We start from the raw sequence: 16644 nt of genomic DNA, 5'->3' as shown, positions 1-16644 counted from the left end.
CTGCATTGCTATGGGGAAGGAGGATCTTGGTGGGTCAGCTGTAGGCCAGCACACCTCCTCCGTCTGGCACAGCATCTCCTCAGGAAACCTGACTGCACAGTTTCTGGAAATCTGTTAGTGTCAGTCCGATGATAAGACAGACAGCATCATCTTTTGTGTGGGGCACTGGGAGGCCGAGTACTTCTGAAATGAGTATATGCACGTGTGGTGTGTTTTTCCTGTTTGAATGTGAGAACCAGTTTATAGGGAAAAGCAGAAGACGTTATTGTTTAGTGTGTGTGAGAGATGTTTTGTGGCAATGGCAGTGGAGGGTATGCCTCTCCCTTTTCCCTTAACTGGGAAAAGACTCTGTTGTTGCTTTTTCTTTTCTCCTTTTTTTCCCAAATGGCAATTGATTTTCAAGGAGGTTTATCTTTTCCTAAAGTTGAGTGGATTTCTGATGTGATTGCACAGAGGTAGTGGTGGTTGGAGCCCTGCTGTTGCCTCGCTCATAGGAGGTGCGTCATGAGAGTGCAAAACACTTTTGAGGTATGATTTTCCATAGCATGCTAATCCAGTGAAGTGCTGTAGACTTGCGTGCTGGCTCTGTTTAAATCCATAATGCAGCACCATCTGCCAAACCATGGGGCACAATGAAAGTGTTAATGAATGTACATATATACCCTCCCACGCAGCTGCAAGCTGAATGACTTAAAAGTTGAGGCAGAGGGTTTAGACAGAGCATAGAAGGAACCAGGCTTAGGGTATCCTGATGCAGGTCTGTGCTGAAACTAGTGGGTGAGCGAGGGGTGGACAGGGGTCTAAATCTGGGTGAACTGACCTGTAGGGTGCTTTCAAAGATGTGTTGATTTTCAGCTGCTTCTCACCAGTATATGGAATAATCCACTTGTGACACCTGAGAAGAAACCTGAGCATTCAACAGGAAAGCACAGGTACTGAGCAGCAGTGGCTGGGACCCTAGTACATCTTTTCCAGAGGGGTATCCTCATAGGATGCTTCTCTCTGGTACTGGCAGGGTGAATGCACTCAATAGGAGGGAGGATTTGAGTCATGCATAGGTAAACTCTTTTCCTCAAGGGTGGTTTGGCTCAGACCTGCTGGTCTGAGTGCCAGGGTGTGTGCGTTTGCCACCAAGAGGGTTTGCCCAGACTGGCAGGGAGCAGGAGGAGGCCAGCAGGGAGGGAGCTGACAGCCAAGGAGGTAGACAAAGAGCAGGGTTGAGAAGAGGCACCACGGCTGGCCTGGCACATTGCTGGAATGCTGGCAGTCCTGCAATGCAGCCTGTCCTCAGGCGGGTTCATGGGGACATTATGACTGTGCAGAGCTGTACATCACCATATGCAGGGCAGAGGAGGTGGCCATGCACCCCCTTCATCCTGCTCCTCACCCTGGTACCCAGCCCCAACCTCTGCCCACTCTCCTCTATCAGACAGGCCTGTTGGATTTGCCAAGTATGGAGTCAGCTCCCTAGCATGTTGTGCGTAAATAAGAGGCTCATGCTCTTGGTGGACACTGTGATGAGCCTGGAAAAAATTACTGTTATGGGTCCTGGGCCAGTGATGAGATCTTGGAGTCTTCCAAGTGACAGAGTGATGATACAGACCCAGAAAATGGCTAGAAAATAGCCTTCAATGCAGTTCTCGGATTTAGAGTCATGAAATTATACCTAAAATCTGCCAAGTTCCAGTTTGAGTAAACCTAAGAGATCGTGTCTGTATGAGCATGGGAGATGGCTGTTCCTTCATTTTCTGAAGACCATGCTGGTGAAGCTTTACTAAAGCTCCAGTGTCACAGGCTAGCATGCTTTGTGCTCTACTGTATTTGTAAATTAGTATGAAACAGGCTGTGGGGAACCAGGAGGACTGCCCTCAACCCAGGAGCCTAGGAAAATTGACAGCCCTACAAGCCTGTCCTGTGCCCTGGGATGTAGAAGTGTTGCAGAAACATCTGTGCTGCCCCATAGCTCACAGGTAATTCCAGGGAACACTGTGATGTGGAAAGGGAATGAGTGATCTGTCTGTTTCTCCATACATTATGGACAACAATAGTCTTTTTTTTTTCCTAGAAAGAACATAGTTGTGAGTTAAGTTTTGGAGAACATGTGCGGTAGAGGACAGGTTTTGGAAATAACCTGGAGATCCCCACTCTTCTCACTTTCCTGTGTCTGCCACAAGAGAGGGAGCATCCACCTGGGAGCTGATAGCATTTACCCACCCTCTCATGGAAATGCTATTACCAGGGACCTTCACAGCCTTCAGCTCTCTACAGCTGTCTGAAGAGATGCAAAATGTGTTTGCCAGGAGGGAAGGGAGTCTTTAAAAAGCCATTTACATCCCAAAAGACATCCGGTAGCAACACTGGAGATGTAAAAAGCATTAAATATGGAATTGAGCCTGACTGAAAGACAAACTTGGAGCCAAATGCATTGACTGATTTTCAGGAGGGTGACTGGAATGAGATGGCCCTGTACCCTTTCTATTCATAAACTATCTCCAAAGCAGCCGTAGGTGCCATGAAGTCTGTGCATTGACTCAACCCTGCGCACGGCATGATGTGCGTAAGATTGCAGTGCAACAAGCCATCAAAAAGCTGGGTGGAAGGATGGGTGCCCCCCTTGTTTTGGCAGGGGGATGCTGGGCCGTGGTGGGGAAGGTGGGGCAGAGCTGTGAAGCTAGTCCATGCTGGGCAGTTCTTGCTGCTGCTCAGGATCCCCCCACAGCCCCATGCTATGGTACATGAATTCATTGCACGGACCACTTCTGACTGCCCAAGGTGATGATGGCCAAGGACAGGAGGACTGTGCCATGCACATCTGGCTGCACCATGCACATCTGGCTGCATCACCAGCAGCAGGGCCATGTGCAGGCAGGAGAGCATCTGGCTGCAGAGCACTGCTGTAGCACTGGGTCATTGCTTTGGAAACCTTACTGAGCAGTATAAGAGCAGCAAAGCGACCCAGGGCAGTAGATTTGGGGTCTTTTTACTGGTGTGTCAGCAGGCTGGGATGTGTAGGAGGGAAGCTGCCCATTTCCAGGGATTGTGTGAGCAGGAAGGGCAGCTATTGGAATTCGAAGCCACTTCCTCCACTGTAAATTTGTTCTTGTGTTATCTCTAGCTGGGCAGGGCAGGGGAACATCTTGGCTATCTGATTTTTTGCTACAGTATGTTTAGGTCAGCTTCATCAATTCCATGATAACATAGGAGAGGCATTCCTGGCCTCACCAGCAAAGAATTTTCAAGAGTAATACCAGGAATCTGTCATCCCCTAATGTTTCCTGAGAGAATTGGAAAGAAATGAGTATAGAAAAGGATGATGGATTTAAATACACAAGATGTGATGGAAGTAAAAGTAGCCGAGCCATCTGCTTCTTCAGGCTCCAGTTATTGTGCAGGGATACTCTCATTTCATGTGTTGGCAAAAGATTTGGATCAACCTGCAGTGGACACTCCTAAACTGGCAACCATGCAGTTTTAATCAAAGTCTGAGTGATATAGGAATGAATCTTGTGTAACTACTTTCTGGTCACGTATCCGGATTCTCTTACAAAACTGTAACTCTGCGGATGACCCAGATCTGACTTGAGTGTTGTTTTTAATTAAAAAATAAAAAATTCTGGCTTCTGTATCCAACTATTGGCTTGTCAGCGTGACAGGAATCTTCTTATGTATTTTGAAAAGGGCACTACATCACCAAGAGAAGCGGGCTGAAGATTAATGGAGTTGTGGGAGGTGGAGGAGGAGTTGGGGGAGGGAAGTGGAGTTTGTTCCAGATGACATTTGTCAGTATGATCAATGCATGCTGTGCTGCATTTGCATACAGATCAGGACACGGACAAGCATGTGCTTCCATGTAAATAGGAGTGAACCTGCAGCCCAACCTGGCCACTGGAAAGCTGCTACAGCGAGGGCTCCTTATTAGCGTTTAAGGATTCGCAACACAGAGAGATGGGGGCCGCCTACCACCTAAGCAATTTTCACTGACGTGGCTTTTTATTAGTATTATTTCTTCAGACTATAATTCCATGTTTCCTGAAATAACAACCAAGTATTCATCAGGCAGCTACTGCCTTTAGCTGCCTTTTGTGTTAATCTGAAGTGCTTCGTTACTCCCCCGGTGCGTTTTCTTTCTCTCTTACAGTAAATCTGAGCAGCATCTGTGTGGTGGGGGGAGGTGATATGATCTTAGGTTGAAAAGGAGAAAAGGCCTGGCTGGCACAGGAAGCCAATGAGGATCTCAGAGAGCATAGCCTTCGGGTTCAGCATCTTTTTGCACTGGAGGAGAATTCACAGGCTACTTCCAGGAGGCACAGCTACATCCCCCAAATTCAAAACCCAACCAGTTGCAGCTCTTTATTGCTGGGTTGAGGATTTTCTTTTTAAACAACGGTTGGATTTTGGCCTTAATTTTTTGTCCTCTTTAGTAGCACTCTGATAGTGCTTTGATCATTGCTCCAAAAGGAAATGCCTGTAATTTCCTGTGCAGGTCTTGCCAGGTGCTGGGCTCCATCAGATCTCCTGGAGGCTGATGGAAGTTGAAAGCACTCTCACCTGAGAGGATCCACCTTATTAGAAAACCTCAGAGAGTTGAAATTTCACTTGTGTTTTTAACAACTTAATGCCATAACTACAAAGGGCATTAGGGTCTGGTTTCCAGCATGACAGATGTCTTCCATGCTGACTTCCCACTGAAGACCAGCTTTTGCTTGGTGTGTTCTTTTTGAGGCATTGACCAGGCAGGAAATCTGCTAGACTGGAGGAAACCTGCCTAAGAGTTAATCATCTTTCTTTAATAATTGGTGGTGGTTGTTCATACTTCTATGAGTCCTTTGGCTCTCAAAAGTTTGGGGCACAGTTATGCCTACTTGAGGGAGAAATTCCTGGAGTTCATTCAGTCCTGATCAGTATGACTCAGGGGAAGCAGCTACCTCCTAAAAGGGCATGTCCTGTGTTTCAAGGGTTTTCAGTAGCTCCCAGCCCAAGGGATTGCCTACAACACGTAAGGCTGAACTACTTTTGTACCTGGCAAGCGTCTCTGGGTGTGTTGTGGTGGTTGTGTGGCTGCAGCCAGCAGTCTGCAGGAGGAACAGAGAGGGAAGTGTTCAGATCTTGTAGTGTTTCAGCCCTTGAGGCATTGCATGTTGCTGCTAATGCTTGCAAAGTGGGCAGGTAAAAGGGCATAACTGAGTGAGCTGTGGCTAGAGGAAGAGTTATTAATTGCAACCGTAGGAGTAGTTGGCAGCCTTGGTGGCTAATAGTCTTCCTCAGCCTCAAGTGAGGTTGGTGTCCTCAGGTACACAGAGCTCTGGCAGGGTGTATGTGAAGAGCTATCCATGGGCCAAACCAAGCCAATGATAGAAAAATTCCCTTGGCCACAGGCTGGTGGAATTGGTCAGCATACATGCATACACTGAAGTATGGGCTGAATCTAAACCTCAGCCTATTGCTATAGTGGATGCAGGATCCCTAAAGTTGTTGGTGTTGGAGAGCTGCAGCAGAGGATGGATCTGGCGGTTCCCACACAGATCCTGCTGCAGCTTTTTCTTGAGGTTTCATAACATATTTAAGCAATTTGTGTTGTGTGTTGCCATGGAGACTGTAAATCACTGCCATGTGGGCTTCTCTGTCAGGGAGCCCGTGTTTTAATTGCACTAACCTCCCCTGCAAATTCAGGGCTTGGCTCTGAGCTGGTTTACCTGCTGTAATGATTTTGCCCTGGGAGCTCTGCCTTAAGGAGAGCAGAGCTGGAAGCTGGTTTAGGGGTACTTATACATCAGATATCTGGAGTTGATTTTATTATTGTCATATGTGGCCATACCTCTGCCCAGATGAACAGAAACTACAATGATTTACACAATCTGGGGTCTGTCCTACTTACATTCAGGGCAACTGTTGCAGTGAGGATAGGGATTAGTTACACAACCTATATGTTTTGGTGACCTGTTGGGGCTTGGTGGTCCAGTCACACAAACCAAGCTGAATTTCGCCATCTTTGGTGTCTTTATGTTACTTAGCTGCTCCAAGGGGGTAGCTCAGCCCTTCCACTCCATTCCCATGCCCAGAGAGGTAAATGGGGTTTTGTGCAGTTTATTCTGCCTCTATAAAAAAATACCAGTTTTGCAGAAGAGGCTCAGCCCTGATGATACTCTTGGGTCAGCATTTCTCTTTTCTCTTCGACATCTGGCCCAGGACCAGAGACATTTCTGACTGTCTCAGCATTACTGGCTTGTGCTGTCAGGACACAGATCTTGCCAGCGCATATGAAGACAGTTGTATAAGTCAGCCTCCTTCCAGTGACTTAAGCAGAGCCCCGACAGCATTCGTCAGTGTAGGGTATGAATCCTTCTTTTGGCTCCTTCAAAATAAACAACTATATAAGTTGTAAGATGATTATCATCAGAGCTTATTAGTGTATTACCACATGCTGCTTTGTATTCAGACAATAGATAAAAACATCTGTGCTTCATTTTTCTCACTCAGATCTACAGCAAACACGCTTATTCTTGCTCCCATCTGAGGAGCACTCTGTCAGTACTCTGGCCAAAAACACGTGAAAATCAGCCCAAGTCTTGTGCACTTGCCTCTAGCAACATAACCAGCCACCATGGAAGCTCTGCACACCTTTACGAGTGTTTAATGTTTTCCAGGAGGTGACATATTTTGATTTTAAGGTTTGATTTATTGGCTGGTTTAGATGATAATCTTGTCAACGCATGAGCTATCTTCTTGCTATAGTTATCAGGGCAGGTGGAGGTGTAGAGGGATTAAAGTACTTGGCTTTCAGAGGGTTTGCATTACATACCTGCATGTTGAGAGCACAGGGCCTGCCATCTCAGTAAAAGGAGGAGTGTTTCCATGAGCAGTAGAAACAGCCTTGTAGAAACATCTACTCTTGCTGCCTTTTGACACTCAATAGAAGTTTTCGTCTGTTCATGATAGCATCACCTAAAATACAGGGCATTGTGCTGAACAAACCAACCTACAGTTCTTTAATTTTAGTTTTTTTTCTTCCCAGTTCTTGCTGTTCTCTCCAAGCTACATAATATTCAGCCTGGCGGCTTAGACGTTTACTATGACAGTACAACCCAATTCAACCCATGAGCATGTTGGACAGAGTCACTGTTAGTACAATGGGCTAAATATTACCCTAGTACTTTGGGAAGCGTTTCATGCAAGATAAGCTCGAGGCTTCTTAGGAGCGAGTTGAAGGGACTGGTACAAAATGTCAGTGAAAATGTAACACTTGTCTGCCAAGCAGTAGCTTGTGGTTTTGTGATGAGGTCAAAAATCCTGCACAAACGGAGTTTGGTTTTCACATCTGCAGCCTGTCCCCCTCCGTGTCAGTAACAATCTGTCTTTCATACCGCCTGGCCAGAGCTGCTCTGCCATCTAGAGAAGGATGGGATGAAATCTTGGCCACAGGCAAAGCAAAAAATTGTCATAAAAATGTATTGGAGGGGGAGGGTTAGGGTTTTAGCTGGGGTCTCTCTCCTTGCAAGCCTGTGAGGACTGTCTGACCTCAGCAGGATTACACAGAAAAACCTGGTCTTTCAAGCAAAAAATGATAAAATAGTTGAAATTCCTACGTTTCTATGCAGCCAAGCATGCTGCTTGCTGATGTATGATCTTGTAAATATGAGAAAATTGCTTACTGTGCCAAAATTCAGGGTGAGAAACCTTTCCTTGGGGTTACGATGAGGAACTGCAGTAAGACTGGTTGAGTCCTCATCTGGTGCTTTGTCTCATTCTCTCCATTCAGCAGCTCTTGCTTACAGTGGAAATTCTTGTTGTTGTCAAGAATTCCCTCCAAAGATAGTTTAGAAACAAGCAGACTTAATCATGTTTCTTCTTGCTCTGAAGATACTGGCTTGCCTCAACTAGGAGAAGAAGCCTTTGCAGTTCTTACTAGCCTCAGTGATCTCATCTTTGTGATCATGTTCTTTCTCTGTCTGTAGGGTTTTCTTTCCAGAGAAGAAACTAAGACAGTTCCTATACATGTGATTCAAGGACAATCGGGATGCCAGCAGTTTATGGGGATTCCCTCAGTGCAGCCAGCCTAGGGCAGTCTTCATCCCCCCCTTAGCACTGATCCCAGCCAGCATCTGCAGCCTGAAGAGCATGAGAGAAAACAAAATGGATGCGAGCAGCTGCCTACAGAAAGTGTCACCACAGCTGCTCTCGTGCTGGAAGGCTTGCGTCAGGAAAACCGGCACCAAGGAAATTGGCTGCCCTCTTTTAAGCCTTATCAGTAGTGATGCCTGCGGGCGGGTGGAGGGCACTGCCTGCCTTAGCATATATACGAGACTGCTTGCCTGGCTTCTTAAATAAGCGGTCAGGGCCGCTGGGTGATGAAACAGGCTGTTCAGCAATGGCTGCCTCTTCTTTCTCCATGCACGTGTGCCGTTGCCCAGTTGCAGCCGGTGAATATTTCTCTGCTTTCTTGTAAGAGTCAGTTCCTCCCTGGCTCCCCCGGGATGGGGGACAGTGTGGCTGTGCTGCAGGGGAAGCTGCTCTCCTGGCTCCCTGGGCTGTGTCATAGCCACAGAAACCAGCCTTCCTGCCACAGCAGGGCTGGGGCTATTGAAAAATAAAAAAGGCAAAACAAAAGACACCTGTTGTTCCTGGCCTGCTGCCACTTAGTTTTTATTACTTGAACTTGAAGATGAGACAGAAGAGATCAGCTAAGTGCATTTTTGTCTGCTGCAGAGCCAGGATTGGACCTTTAACTCCAGTTTCATCCATCACTGCTGGTTCTGCCTGTGGGTCTGGCCCCAGGATGCTTGCTGTACCCTGTGAATGAAGCACCATTTAGTGCCTGCTGTACCCTAGGCTAAGCAGTCAACAGTAGCAGAGCTGTGGCTTATCAATGGGATTTGGTCACTGACAACTGGAAGTTATCTGGAGCTTGAAAACTGTGCTGAGCCAGGCTGATTTTTGGCATGGCCGTGTGGGCATAGCCCATATGGGAAAGGTATTTGGATGATAAAAGTTCTGCACTTGCATTGAGTGGCAGTTAGGGATGCTTGTAGATGAGGCAGGAGTAGACTGAACCACAATGGTGGGGTTGTCTGCGCTTCTAAGTGATGGGTCTGAGTTGCGGTAGAGCTGTTGGGGAGCACAGATGCTGCCTCTCCTGTCCAAAAGGACTCTGGATGTCAGTGCTGCCTTCCTCCTTGCTTCTTAGGCAGCAGGTAAAAGCAGCCTTATGCATGTTGTCCTCTTTTTGTTGCTTATGGGTGATCAGAGATGATCTCTTTCTTCAGCAGGTCTAGCACACTGGAAGCATGGCTACAAGTGCAGTTCCCAGTGAAAACCTCCCCACATACAAGCTGGTGGTGGTTGGAGATGGTGGCGTGGGGAAGAGTGCTCTCACCATTCAGTTTTTCCAGAAGATTTTTGTGCCGGATTATGACCCAACTATTGAAGACTCCTACCTGAAGCACACGGAAATAGACGGGCAATGGGCAATTCTTGATGGTAAGCAGACTACACTCATAGTCCCTCTTCCCTTACAGTTGAGCGTAAGTGCAAATAGACCTCAATGCCTTCCACAGCATGTTGTGCCCTTGTGCTTCTCCTACTCTTCTGTGGGCTGCCAGGAATTTCAGTGCAAACTGGCCTGTGAGCTGCAGTGTGTGGTCTGCAACTGATCTTCAGCAAAACTTCTGCTTCCAGTTGCTTTGGTTCCAGTTCTGCACATAAATGTTTCTAACAGAAGTGTAAAAACCTATAGATCATCATAGACATTTGGGGTAGGTTTCTACAAAAGATGAATTATAGCACTGTGAGGTAGCTCTTGCTAATGGTACTTCATTGTTAGGCTCATCCCTTGGGAAATAACACTGAGTGGGTAACTGAATAGAAAAGATAACCAGAAAGAACATTTAATCAAAGCTGTCATCCACTGACAGTGAAGAATTGTAACACCTCTTAAATCCCACCATTTAGGCATGATGTTTTCATATTTAGTTACCTTTTTCATTTAACGATGGGTAGGGTAGCAGCCTGGAGAATTGCTGCAACCAAGAGCTTTCAGTTCTTTGAAGTAAAACTGCCTTTTTTCTCTCTCTCTTTTTTTTTTTTTTTTAAGGCACCCAAAACCCAAGAAAAACGAAACCCGCCAACATACACCCCCCCCCCCCCAAAAAAAAAAAAAAATCAAAAAAATCTTGATTCTGCAGATGAGGAAAATTCCTTATATTACCTAAAGCTATAACTTACTAGTTTGTGCTACAAGACTGACCATAGTCATAAGGGGAACGTTGCTGTTAAATGTTACAAGTTTTATTTGGTTTTATGCAACAGTTAGGTAGTTCATAAAAGCAAGCAAGTATTTTGTGCCTTAATTACCTAGGTGCATGTACCTGGCCACTAACAGAACTGAACTAAATTTAACCTTACTTGGGTCAAGATCCTACCTCCACCCTTTTGTCATCAAGGTGCTGAAGATCTTTGGTGTCTCTGCATATGTATCATTGGTGTGTGGGGACAGAAAACTGGGGGAATGACATGAGCGGTGGAATGTGGAGGCTGTTCGGGTTTCCTGTATAGACCACAGGCTTGGTCTGTATACTTGACATCTTGGGTTGTGCTCTTAAGTACAAAGCCCAAATGTGTCTCTTGTTTTAAACTGCATCAGAGAGACCTGCTCTCAAGTAACCGTCGCATAATGTACCTGTACACCTCTTTTTTAAATGCCAGTATTGTATAAAAGAAAAATCCAGTCCTGCTGTAAATGGAAACCATACTTCCCTTTTAGTCCAGAATCCAGCACTCTAAGACGAGCAACCTTTATCTTTGCTGGTATGCTCCATGATCTGATCTAACAGTGCCAGGTGCTGTACACATTGGTGTTGGCACAGCCTGGGTTTGGTAAAACAAACAAAAAAAACCCCAAAAAAAACTCTAACAGGAATAAACAACCGTGACCTGGGTGGGAGTGGGAAAAGAGGTTGTTTTCCAACAAGCAGTAACTTAACCCTTTGATTTAATGAAAAAGCCTTTCTTTTGCTCAGAAGGGGTTTAGTGGCTGCATTTGGACTGAACTGAATTGAGCTGTGGCCTTGAATGGCATGTTGGGAATCCATGACTTTCAGAGTTCATATACCCACAGAAGTCTTGTAGCCACGGAAGTGAAACTGCAGCTTCTCCTTCTCTTTCTTACTGCTTGAGATTTTGAACAATCAGAATTTTGGAAGAAAGACAGTATTCTTGCTTGGAAAAGCACGTGAGCCTTTACTATCTGTCTAGTAGAAACAGGTCATAAAGACTATCATGTGTGTCTTCTGCCACAGCTTATTGGCTTTGGATCTAGGCCATCCTCAGAGGTCACTATATACTTGGACAGCTGCTCTTGTTGTGGTTACACGTGGTTGCATGAATCCCTTATGGTATAAAATTAGGGACAAACATGATAGGAAGGGTGGCGATGCATCATAATAAATTCTAGACTTTCCAGTTGTCCTTTAAGACCAAATCCTTTCATGCAGCTCTCGGTAGGAAGCAGAAGCTACCCACTGCCAAAATAAGAGCAGTTTTAGACGTGGAGACTACCAAGTGAGGATATAGCGTGGATATAGCGTGAAGGGCTCCGTAAGTTTCTGAGTTTTCAGAAATAGTTAAGAAAAAACCAAACAACAAATATATTGGCATCCAACAACTTAAAACCAAACAAACAAACAAATCCCAAACCCACAGCCCACCCTTTTCCAGGCTGTTGCCTGAGCAGTTCCATAAAAAGCATTTCTGGCATTTGGTATCTGCACCAGCATTATGTTGTAAAAAAACCCTTGTGCTAGCCAGCTTGCATAAAATATTTGGCTTCTCTCCATGAAGACCTCCACCCACTAACATTCAATAGCACTAACTGGCAGTGTGATGAAATGTTTTACTTGCATTTTTTTCTTTTGCTGAAATCTCTCACTGAAAGTAGTATGGAATAGGCTTTTATTTCAGATTTGAGACCTTGGAGCCAAACATATGTTCAAACTTTCACATATTTGCTCACTGGCTTGGACATGTCTCTGTCTTATTTTCTCACCAAAGAAGAGTCTTTGATTCTTCCCTGTCTCCCAGAAGATTGTGGGACCTGCGCTTGCTGTGCTCAAGGCCAACACTACACAAAAATACTTTACTGTTGGCCTTACATCAGTTTTATAAGACCATTGATGCAGTGTTTGGAGGACAAGTGTTGTAGAGTGAAACAGGGCACTTAACCTGAATGAGGGCACAGGCAATTTGTGCCTAGTGCATTTTTTCAGTTGCTACCACCCCAGTGAAGCTTTAAGATCAGCCTCAAATTTTCTCAGCATATGTTACCTTGATTTATTCCTGGCTATTCATGCTGCAATCAACATGGTGATGTGCTTGCTTAAATGCATTCACACGCAGGTGCTGTATAGACACATCAGGTCAGAATCAAGTGGGGGCCAGGGTTAATCTACTTTGATCCAATTGAGTTGCCGTCATTAATTTTGTACACTCTTCTCTGTGTGCGGGCTAACTTAGCAATTAGCAAATGATGGCATGGCTGCAAAAATGCCAGTCTGGAATTAATCATCCAGGCATGAAGACAAAAGTGAAATACCTTTGTAAGGCAAAAAAAAATCCCAGTGGTTCAAAATCCTTATGGCTCGTAAGCGACACAGAAATAAAAAGGTGTCAAAGAAGAGATGGTCAGAAGCACATGGCTTGGGCTTATTGATGAATTGGGCTAAATTCTTTGCTGTCAGTAGGGCTGTGCCTTGGCACCAGCAAAGCAAGAAACTGTGCTGATTGCATTGGTGGAAGGAGGCTGTAGTCTTCCTCCTCTTCCCCTCCCCTAGTTTGATTTAGATTAAACTCACTGCCTGGAAGTTGTTTTCCTACTCCTGAGCTTCAGTCTTTCATTGTGTTTCTTTTCTTCCCAAGTCCCCCTCTCAGTCCCTGGGGGTTCTTGCATTGGGCTAGATCGGCACAGCTCTGGTGGGCAGCCCTGTGGAGTAACACCAAGCACTATTACTTCTGCCAGGCTCCCTTGTGTTTCTCATGCATCTCTTTTTGCTGCTAATCATCCCAGGACAGGCTGTCTGCTTTTCTCCTCAGGAAGCTTGGGAACAATTCAGCCAGGAGGCCAGAGGGAGATCAAAGGTCACTTCAGACTTGCAGGCAGAAGGGTTGGTTTGCAGCTTTATTTCTTTCTTTCTTTTTTTTATTTAAACTCTGGGTAGCATCATTGAAAGAATTAAAATTCAAATGAAGTTTGTACTTTAATTCTTTGATTTGTGTGTACAGTATTTTTCCTCCCTTAATTACTGGGATTTTGCAACCTTGAAAGAGGGGGTTTTGTCTTGGGTTGTGGGGATTTTTTTCCTGCCAGGAAAATTTTGATGTTGCAACATGGAAAACACAAGGCTTTGAATACTTGCCCTTTGTTAGAGAAAGAGCTCCTTTAAGGGCTTGCATCTTTATTCTGTTAATTGATGTGTAAGTCTTTCTTCTGAAGGCCCCTCTTCTTTTTCCTTAAAGAAAGGGCAAGAATTCAAGTACTTGGGTTTTCCATGTTACAACATCGGTGTATTTAGTTAGGACACAGAAGAAGGGCTCATAAAAGCCCCAGTGTTTCCCATCACATGTTTTTGCCTGAGGAAAGCTCTCATTCCTGGACCAGTGTGGGCAGTGTGGCTGTATCTGGGAAGGAGCAGAAGTATCAGAGTGACCAGGTGAAGCACCTACCTCACCTTCAGCAGAGCATGGCAACCTCATACCTCTTCAGGGTGCCTTGGGGTGGGGGAATAGAGAATATAAGCGGATGCACTCTAATTGCTCATCACCCAGAATACTAATTCCTCAGCTGAAGCGAATGGCTGATGGGGGTGTCCTGTCCCACTGCACTGCTGATGAAGGAAAATGAAGACTGCGGAGATGACTTTCGTTAGCCTGAGACTCGTTGGTTTCACTTGTCAATTCAAGTTAAGTTTTCCCTTGAGCTTCACTATCAAGGTGCAGAGCAACTGAGGATGGAGTTTCTCTCTGTCTTCACCTTTAGAAGAAGAGCTGCCATGCCAAGAGGAAAGCAAGACTAGGAGAAAGAAGCACTATGAGTCCAGCTCTGTAACCTGTAGTCTCCCGACAGTGCTGCATTCCCAGGTCTGCTCTTTGCTCCAGGGACTTTTCCTGTATTTCATATTAAGAAGTCAAAGAAGCAGAAGATGCCTGGAGTTGCTCCTTTGTGCAGCTCCTCTCCCTGGCACTGTAAACTTGGGTTCCTATCTGCCTGCTGACCCATCCAGCCCCTTAATGGCTTACGCATGTGCTGGACTTATGTAGCCAAAGGGATTTCATTGGAAACTGCTTGCAAAACCAAGTTGTACACATTGTGCTTGCCTTTCTGAGCATGAGATCGAGGTAGGTGCTAACGACTGTGTCCTGGACACTGGAAGGCAAGGCGCTGGGGGAGCCACACTGAGCTGCTTACAGGGCTGGCTGCAGCACTATGCAGTTGCTGCTTGAAGCAGGCTGCTAGTGTCAGATTCGGGCAGTGAAACCCGAGGGCTGAAGGATAGAAAATAGGTTTAACCTGCCTGTCTCATCACCTTTGGCCCCTTAGATGTCATGGGTAGTGAAGAAACTCCCATGAGTTGATCTATGCATTTAGCTGCCCAGCAATAAGAAGATAAAGACATAAGAAGGAATGTGCCTAGGTATGAAAAGAGAAGAGAAACTCATCTGTACAACCAGATCTGAGCCCCCTGAAGGTTCTGAAGGCTGTGTTTGAATCTGTACTGAATCTAGCCTAGGCTCTAGAAAAAACAATGCTGTGACAGGTTTCATAGTATGCCTCTGCCCTTGGCTTGGATTTACATGCCTGTGTTTCTGGATGGGCACTCAGCACTCTCAGTTGCAGAGACATTTTTGCCACACGAAATACCTGTAATCACCCATGTGCCTCTATTTAGGGCTGCAAATTCCCATATATTCCTGGGCTTCTGTCTCTGCTCAAAAGTGCTCTCTAAACAGCCACACTCTTGCAAAACCCATCGGGATTCACAAGAAAGTAGTGTGGAGAGCTTTAAGGGGGCAGGATTCAATTAGCAAGGAATTCATCACAACAGTTGGGGTTACATCCACTGGAAAGCAGAAAAGGCCATCTCTTCGCTCAGCAGCCTCTTACCTGTAAAGCAGGAGGCCTCCCTGCTGGGCTTTCACAGCCTAATTGCTCTTAGTTTAGTCTCCAGCTGATTATGTGATAGCTCTGTAAAATGGCTTTGCCCTCTCTGGATGATGTCTGTTTCCACACCAGACATAATCCTTGCCTTCTCTCTCCTCAGTCTTTATCCAAACGTTTTTGTTAACGCTGTTCCTTGCTTCTTTCTCAGTCAAGTTTGTGGGAACTTCACCAAGTTTGCTGCTGGAAGTCCCTGATCATGAGCTGTGCACCCTATGAATCTGATTTCAGTTCTTGGATGAATGAGGTAGGGGAAACCTGCTGCGCTCTGGTCCAGTCTTGTTTCCACACTGGCTTTTATGCGCTGCCAGTGGGGCAACTGCCAGTAAGAGCCAACTGCTGTTTTAAAGTGTACCAGGGGAAAAGAGAGCTCATAGTACTTCTCTGTTCATTATTATTTCTGTGTCTTCTGGCATCCTGTCTGCAGAAACGGGAACTTTAAAAAAGGGGAATGCTGGCTAACATTGTAAATATCCTCACCCCTTTGAGAACCCAGTCAAATCACCTTCCCAGTTTCACCTTCCCAAGGTTTCTCCTCGCTACTTTCCCATTCTTCTTGAAGCTTTTATGCCGCAGGATTATTCCAGAAGCAAAGCCACTCGCATCCTGCCTTTTTTTGCTGCTGATGCTTTCCAGAATGTGGTCCCATCCTGCCTACAAAGGATCCAGATCGCACTGTCTTCTCTGTTTCCATTTCAGGTAGCACAGAAGTTTTAGGATATGGGATTGTCTTTATGAAGAGTAGATTTAAAGTTAAAACAAATACTTTCTCTGGCCATCTATGTGATGTTCAACTTTTGTGTGAATAGCCCGTCTGAGATTAACCTTAACATTCACTGCTGCATGTCTTTTACTTGCATTTCAACATGCCATTTTAAATGCTGCCTGGACTTGCTTGCCTGTCTACAGATGCTGCAAGTGAATTCCCTTTAAATAGCAGCTGCTGACGCTGCATCTCTGCCTGTGTTTAGCATGATGCCATGGCCAAGATCCAGGCGAGGTAGGAGTGGCAGGAGCACAGCCCCATTCTGTCTCTTGGGTATCCCCACAGCTTTCCCCCAGGACTAGTCCCCTGCCCTGTCAGGGGATGCAAAGCTTTGGAGGGGCATCAGCTTGGGGATGGGTGGATGGATGCAAAAGCAGAGCTGGATGCTCTTCATGAGTTTCCTTTGAGGTTTGCAAATGTGCCAGAGCAAGGGGAAGTCTCTAAGCAAATTATCATGCAGGATGTGGCACATCCATCTCCACCTTCCTGCCCACAGCTTGTGCTTGGGTACCTACCGTGTCTCAGGGGGAGGGAGGGCAGGAGAGCCCAGCTCCCTGCGAGAAGCTGTCCTACTCCACCACAAGTAGGGTGTGTGTGTTGGAGGGAAAGCCTGCATGTTTGTGTGTGTGTTGCTTGTCAGCCCTCAGCCCTGCCCCGACATCACGTCCAGCTAGTG

General features: G+C 45.9%; 2 protein-coding genes across 5 annotated transcripts in view; both read left to right on the top strand.

The window, feature by feature from the left end:
* TMEM177 (transmembrane protein 177) overlaps nucleotides 1-16644 on the top strand; it is a 146305-nt gene that overhangs the window by 70763 nt on the left and 58898 nt on the right. The gene's annotated exons all lie outside the window — the stretch shown is intronic.
* Nucleotides 1-16644, top strand: part of MRAS (muscle RAS oncogene homolog) — a 38686-nt gene that overhangs the window by 11355 nt on the left and 10687 nt on the right. For 2 of the 3 annotated variants that reach the window (XM_061370128.1, XM_061370131.1), the window contains exon 3: nucleotides 9264-9474. In XM_061370128.1, coding sequence (XP_061226112.1) covers nucleotides 9282-9474 — 193 coding nt within the window. In that variant the 5' untranslated portion in view covers nucleotides 9264-9281. Of the gene's footprint in view, nucleotides 1-9260; nucleotides 9475-16644 lie in introns of all 3 variants that reach the window. The other variant, XM_061370130.1, reaches the window with a different exon arrangement.

This window comes from Neopsephotus bourkii, unplaced genomic scaffold (genome assembly GCF_033783945.1).
Source record: "Neopsephotus bourkii isolate Nb327-2 ecotype Australia unplaced genomic scaffold, CSIRO-AGI_Nbou_v1 NB_1526, whole genome shotgun sequence".
In the NCBI taxonomy this organism is placed as follows: domain Eukaryota; kingdom Metazoa; phylum Chordata; class Aves; order Psittaciformes; family Psittacidae; genus Neopsephotus; species Neopsephotus bourkii.
Note: the sequence above shows the minus strand (reverse complement) of the source record. Positions and strands in the feature narration are given on the sequence as shown.